Below are 6,739 nucleotides of genomic sequence, written 5' to 3'. Positions count from 1 at the left end.
AACAAGGATACACACACACACAGACACACAGACACATACACACACACACATCTGCACACTGCCCTAACAAGGATACACACACACACAGACACACACACATACACACACACACAAACACACACACACACATACACACACACACATCTGCACACTGCCCTAACAAGGATACACACACAGAGAGACACACACACATACACACACACAAACACACACACACATACACACACACACATCTGCACACTGCCCTAACAAGGATACACACACACACACACACACACTCACACACATCTGCACACTGTCCTGCTTCTCAACTCACCCAGATAAAGACCCTGCAAACACTCGCCAGGCAACTGTCCAACCGCTCGCTTCCTTGGCTTTTCCTGTCCATCTCCCCCTCTTAGACACAAAAGCGTGGGGTGACCCGCGCTGAGGGAGGGGTCACCGCTAACCACCTGAGGTCAGGTGACCCGCGCTGAGGGAGGGGTCACCGCTAACCACCTGACATCCAGGCCCCGGGCGGGCGGCCCCACGCCACGGCCCGCGAGAACGAAGCTCCGCCAGCGGGCCGCGGCCTCCCCGCCCCGGCCTGGGAGCCCTGGGTGGCGGCCGCGGCTCCCGGGCGGAGTCGCTCCAGCAGCGGAGGCTCGCCCAGTCGGGTTCCCCTCCAGCCGAGGGTCGGTGGACTTCCCGCGAGCTGGGCGGGCGAGGGAGGGCATGAGGTCAAGGTGAGAAGGGCGTCTTTAGTGCGCCTGCCACAACTCCCCCCCACACACATTTCAGATGGAGAAACGGAGGCCGGGGTGGGCTGCGGGCGGCGCTCAAGGCCATGGCCAGCCTGGCCACACCCCAGGCCACCCTCCCCGTGTGCACGTAGCTAGCCAGGCATCCTGGCCATGCATGCGCATATGTCCATGTACAAATAAACATCTTCTCATGAGCCACGCATGTGTGTACCGTCTGTGCATAGACATGTGCGTACACAGCGCACGCGCACATCCGCATGCACTCATTCCACACACACTCATGTGGTTACCCTACCAGACAGAGGCATTGAAAGGCGGATTTGTCTAAGATCACGTGGCTAGAAGGAGGCATGCACCCCAGGACCTGTGTTCCTCACCCCAGGGCTCTGCACACATGAGTCGCAGCAGCTGCATGTCTCCTAAGAGCGTTAAATGGCTGTGGTTGTGAGCTAGTGTGCTGAAGAATACAGGCCTTAGCGGGGCAGAGCTGGGCATGGAGGAGAGTTTACTGGATGAGAGACCCCGTGCTCCAGCCAGCGGCACACAGACTGACTGCCATACAGAAGGCTTAGGAGAGCACATGACCAGCCCCACGGCCAGGCCGGCTTCTGAGTGGGCCTGAAACCAGCTCAGGGTGGACTTCGGAGCCATAGCTGTGGGTAGTGCACCCTTGACACATGTGGGCCATTGCGCTGTGACTGTGTGGGTCTGCCTGTGACGACACACTGAAGGCTGGCCATTTCCAGTGTGTTTGCCTGGCATGTGGGGACATCTCATGCAGCGTCCAGGGTACGTGTGGACACGTGCGTGCCAGGCACCTGGGCACCAGGCCTGTGTATACAGTAATGTGGAGCGCTACACCCTGCTGTGGACACAGCGTTTCTGCGTGTGTCTCTACATGTATGTGCTTTGTACACAACTCTACATACTGGATATGTAAATTCATCGTACAAAGTACCCTTGTATATTGACAACATATATGTGTATGCAAAGTACATGTATATAAAACAATATACAGCCCCGTGCGCTTGGAGAAACGTCCGAATGTCTCTGTGCAGGTGCACTGACTGTATAGATTGTGGGCTTGCACACGGGGCATCTGTGTATACATCATGTACACACATTGCCACAACGGGTACCACCCATGTATACACATTGCCTGCAGGATGTGTATATGTGTGTCTGCCTTGCACATGCCTATTCGCAGACCTGTGTATGGAGGGCACCTCTAACTTAACGCTCTGAAGCGCACACGTCAGCGAGCACCATCTGTGTCTGTGCACACATTTGTGCACATGACAGCATCCTACAGAGGGTGGCTGTGTGCAAAGCTGAATGAATATGCGTCTGTGTGGGGCTTATGGGACCCATGTTCACAGTATACACGCATGGCCTGTGCATGTGGCCCGTGTGTATACATGACGTGCATTCTACCTCAGATGGACACATGTAGCACATGTGGCCCAGGCAGGACACATCTCCACATGTGGCCCAGCCTTCTGCTTTACTCTGAGGCCTCTGAGCTCTCACCCGCGGCGCTGCACCAGAGGAGGGAGCACACAGGTACTTAGGAGCAGTGGAGGCCTCTCAGCAGAGGCCTGAGACCTCTTGGGTGGTTGCTGTGCAGTACTGCTGCCATTTCTTTATTCCTTGATCCGTGGTTTTCTATTTTTCTGTCCTACCACCTTGGAGCCCTGGGGGTGCGCCATGTAGATGGGACCAAAGCCTGGTGGGGTCCACCTCTGCCGGTGCCCACAGCGCGGCGGACCTGCCAAACTAGAAGCGCATCTTCTCTTGGGGCTGGAATTGAGTGACAGCTGCTGTGCCAGTCATGGCCATAACTCACCAACGGGCGTGAGTTGGAGGCCCAGCTCCAGGGAGGAAGACAGCCCCCACGCAGCCCCCCGGCCCTCAGGATCTGCGCACATCAGTGGGGCAGCCGGGCTCTGGGTGGCCTTTCATTTGAGGGAGGGTCTGTTGCAGGCAATGGAGGTACCACCTCGGCACTGAGGTGGGGGGAGGGAGGGAGAGGAGGAGGAGAGGGAAGAAGAGGCGGCCTGGGGAAAGGAGCTATTTTCATCCTGTTGGAGGTGTCAGTATATCCCACATGGAGACGCAGGCAGCTCGTGCTCCAACAGATCTGGGGGTAGGAGAGGCCTGCCCACGGGGATACAGCACACATGCACCCCCCCCCTCCCCTAGGAGAATCTAGAAACTACTGTCTTGGAGCCAACTGACCTAGCAGGGCCATTCACCTGGCACCACAGGGCTGGATGGCTTCCCCAGCCAAGCCTGGGAGCAGGGCCAGAGGCCAGGTGCAGTGTGGGGCTGAGGTGTGCGGCCAGGGTCACGGTGGCTGCTAGCACCCCGAGGAGGGGCCCGGAGCCCAGCCTGCTGGGCTGGGCTAGCTAGGATGCCATCTATACTAGGAGCAGTGAGTGGGCACTGAATGGGGAGAGAATGGATGCTGGGAGAGTACCCGCAGGGTGAGGCAGAGGCGGAGACGGTGGGAGGCAGGCATGGTGGCCAGCAGGTGGCTCTGTGGAAGGAGGCCATGGCAGCCCGCCCCACGCTTCCCCAGGCCTTGCTCCTAGTCTCCAGACCAAGGCCTCCACGCACCCCGGCAGCCGTCCTGCTGGGTAGCCGTCCTGCTGGGTGGCCGGGGCCTCGGCAGCCCGATGCCTTCTCCCAAGCCAGCAGCTGGGGCTGCTTCATAGACCTTCCCAGGGTGCCCTGTAGGAGACACACCGCCGGGCCGGGGTCGGCGGGAGAGGTGCCAGCCCGCCCTGCCGCCCGCAGGCACCACGTCCACTACGTGATCCCGTACGACGGGGACCAGTCGGTGGTGGGCGCTTCGGAGAACTACTTTGTGACGGGCAATGTGACCAAGCAGGAGATGGACCTCATGCTGGGGTTGCTGCTAGGCTTCCTCATCAGCTGGCTCCTGGTGTGGACGGACGGCGTGCTGCACCGCGCCGCGCGCGCCTGGAGGGCCGGCCGGCACCACGGTGAGTGCGGGGCCCGCCGCAGGGCCACCCCGGCGCGGCCCGGCCGCCTGACCGCCCTGTCCCCTGCAGATGGCTCGTGGGCCTGGCTGCCACGGCTGTGCAGTCTGCGGGAGCTGGGCCGGAGGCCACACAGGCCCTTCGAGGAGCCGGCCGGGAACATGGTGCACGTGAAGCAGAAGCTCTACCACAACGGCCACCCCAGCCCGCGGCACCTGTGAGCCGCGCACGGGACTCTCGGGGCCACTGTGCAGATGCAAAAGGGCCCTTGTGGACGCCCACCCAGCTGGATGGGACTGCGGCCTCGAGCCCAGTGCGTCCTGGGCTGTGGCCAGCTGGGTTACGGCCAGTGGGCGTGTCCAGCAGGTGCTGTCTCCTCTTTTTATAAAGGGCGTCGGGTGGGGGCTGGGGTGGGGCCAGCCACCAGGCCTCCGGGGCAGCAGCCTGACCACAGCAGTGGGCAAAACAGAGCCAGGCTCTGCTGAGGAGGGGCTGGGGCTGCGGGTGGCGGGTCGTCAGTAGGGACAGGCCTGGCCTGCTTCACACCAGCTTGAGGCCTCATCGGGTAGAATGCTGTTTCCTGTGCACCTGTTGTCCATCTGTCCGTCTGGGAGAGGCAGCAGGGTCTCTGCCCATCTGCACAAGGGAGCATGTGCATGGGGTGTGGGCCTGGGACCGGAGGGGCCGTGGGGGGCCGTGGGGGGACAGGCCCTCAGCAGGAAGGAGCTGGTGGCCCCAAGAGTCCCAGCCTCACTGTGAAGCCCACTCTGCCTGGCCAGTAAATTCTCCAGAAAGCTCCAGCCTCTGCCTCTTCCATCACCCCAACAAAAGGGTTGCAGACTCCCTTCAGCCTGCTCCTCACATCAGCCACGAGACAGAAATGGCAAGGGCTCAGTCACCTTTATTAGACACTAGATGAGAAGGCCCCGCCGCAGTCCAGGCAAGGGCAGCAGCTCCTGAGCACTGGACACCATGGCCAGTGGTTGGCACCCTCGGGTCCACCACACCAGGAGGGGTCAGTGAATTCTTGGCACCGGTGTGTGCAGGCAGGGTGGGGCCTGGGCCCCGGCTGCGCTGCCAGGCCCGGTCTTCCCTGTCCTCGGCCTGGTTCCTGTAGCCCGTTCTGCCAGCACAGCGGGCAGCTGACCTCGGGGCAGCACTCTGCCACCTCCCTGTCCTGCCCTGGTCACAGACACACATCCCTAGAGTCCTGGAGGCTGAAAGAGGTCAGATGAGCAGAGCTGTTGACGCACCATACTGCGGCCCGCAGCAGGCCGACAGGCCGACTCCGAGGGCACCGCGGCCGTGTGCAGAGGCTGGAGGAGGGCGGGAGGTGTCCGGTCCAGCCCTGCTGCTGTGGCGTCAGGGCTGCGGAGGCGCTCGGGGCGCACGGGCCGCAGGCCTGGGCATCTCTACCCTCAACCACTGCATCTTCTGCTGGTGCTGCTGGACGGCATCCTGGACACGGGCGTCCATCATGGCTTCGGTGAGGACTCCGTCCTCTGAGGCATATGCCATGGCCTGCCAGGGGAAGAGTGCTGAGGGGGCCCCTGCTCACCACTGGCCACCGGCGTGGAGACAGCTACGCTGGCCCAGGGCAGCTGGGCCGGGAACGGCCCAAGTTCAAAGTTGGAGCAGCGAGCAGAGGCCCGTGGCCCCACAGGCTGCTCCCAGACCCCTCCTCCATGGACCCGAGTCTGGCTTCTTCTCCCAGCCCAGAGCTGGGCACTGCAGCCATCACCCGCCATCTAGCCCCTCATGGCTGCCCCTCCCCTCCCCAGACCTCACCCCTCCCAGCTGCCCGTGTCCCTTACGCTCAACCCACTACTCAGGCAGGCCCGCCTCTCCCAGGCCCCACCCCCATCTGGCCCTTGGCCAGGCCAGGCCAGGGCCCTTCCCCTTCCCCTTGCCTGGGGCAGCACCTGGGTGGCCAGCAGTCCCATGACCAAGGGCAAAGGGGAAGCAGCTGGGAGGCGTGGAGGGCGCAGGAGGTGTGGGCGCCCACCCCTTCTCGGACAGAGCCGGCCGCCCTCCGGACAGCAGACCCATCTCCACCGAGGGGAGGGGGCGGATGGGACCCAGTGGGGAGGGTGGGCAAAGGCGGTGCAGGAGGCGACCCTGGCTCTGGGAATCCAGGGCAGGCGGGCTGCCTGCGCCCCAGGTGGAGGACTGGTCTCCGGACATTGTGGGAACCTATTTGGTTGTGGGGCTTGGACTCGGCCTGGGCGCTGTCCCTCAGCTCTTCAGCTCAAGGTGAGCGCCACTTCTGGCTTTTCTGCTTATGTGATTTTGAGGAACCGAACCCAGGGCCTCCTGCATGTGAGGCAAGCGCTCTTCCACTGAGCCACTTCCCAGCCTGGGAGAACCTATTTCAAGAACAAGTAATTTAGAAAGTAGGCCAGGTGCTGGTGGCTCACATCTGTAGTTTCAGCTCCTCGGGAAGCTGAGATCTGAGGATCATGGTTCAAAGCCCAAGTACAGAAATCTTATCTGCAACTAATCACCAAAAACCTGGAAGGGGAGGAGCAGTGCACCAATTAGTCTTGCGCCCAGCTCACCAAGTGCTTCAGATGGATTATCATCAAGGGCAAGATGGAGGAGCCATCACTCAATAACTCATCCCACCATACTGCCAACGCCACCTAGATACCAAAGGCAGACACCCTTAGGGGCCGCAGACCACCAGGACACAAAGTCCTCAGACACAAGCTGGTCATGGCACCCATGACAGCAATCTCAGTACTTAGGAGGCTGACACAGGAGGAGGACCAGTTCCAGGCTGCCCTGAGCTGCTCAGCAAGACGCTTAAATACACAACGAAAGACCCTGAAACAAAGCCAAACCTTTAAACAAGACCCTTAAACACACAACGAAAAGCTTAAAAAACAAAACAGCTGGGAAGGTGGCTCAGTGGTAGAGCGCTTGCCTTGCATGCCTGAGGCCCTGGGTTCGATTCCTCAGCACCACATAAGCAAAAAGAAAAAAGCCGGA

The 6,739-nt window shown here is 61.1% G+C and overlaps 2 protein-coding genes across 2 annotated transcripts in view; one reads left to right on the top strand and one right to left on the bottom strand.

Moving 5' to 3' along the window:
• The first annotated feature begins 3,192 nt into the window (after positions 1-3,192).
• Positions 3,193-4,106, top strand: Tmem240 (transmembrane protein 240). The gene is made up of 2 exons (XM_013031389.1): positions 3,193-3,751; positions 3,821-4,106. Exons 1-2 carry the CDS (start codon positions 3,193-3,195, stop codon positions 3,967-3,969), a joined length of 708 nt encoding a protein of 235 aa, XP_012886843.1. The 3' UTR covers positions 3,970-4,106.
• Positions 4,107-4,631: 525 nt separating this feature from the next.
• Positions 4,632-6,739, bottom strand: part of Atad3a (ATPase family, AAA domain containing 3A) — an 18,382-nt gene continuing 16,274 nt past the window's right edge. The window contains exon 15 of the mRNA XM_013035381.1: positions 4,632-5,269. Coding sequence (XP_012890835.1) covers positions 5,111-5,269 — 159 coding nt within the window. The 3' untranslated portion in view covers positions 4,632-5,110. The remainder of the gene's footprint in view (positions 5,270-6,739) is intronic.

The sequence above is a fragment of the Dipodomys ordii genome, unplaced genomic scaffold (genome assembly GCF_000151885.1).
Source record: "Dipodomys ordii isolate 6190 unplaced genomic scaffold, Dord_2.0 Scaffold6, whole genome shotgun sequence".
Taxonomy (NCBI): Eukaryota; Metazoa; Chordata; class Mammalia; order Rodentia; family Heteromyidae; genus Dipodomys; species Dipodomys ordii.
Note: the sequence above shows the minus strand (reverse complement) of the source record. Positions and strands in the feature narration are given on the sequence as shown.

Bases quoted from the DNA above. Each gene is read 5' to 3' on its own strand.
- Tmem240 (XM_013031389.1), top strand. From the start codon at position 3,193: ATGGGGAGAGAATGGATGCTGGGAGAGTACCCGCAGGGTGAGGCAGAG. The intron at 3,752-3,820 runs GTGAGTGCGGGG...TGTCCCCTGCAG, and splicing joins GAGGGCCGGCCGGCACCACG to ATGGCTCGTGGGCCTGGCTG.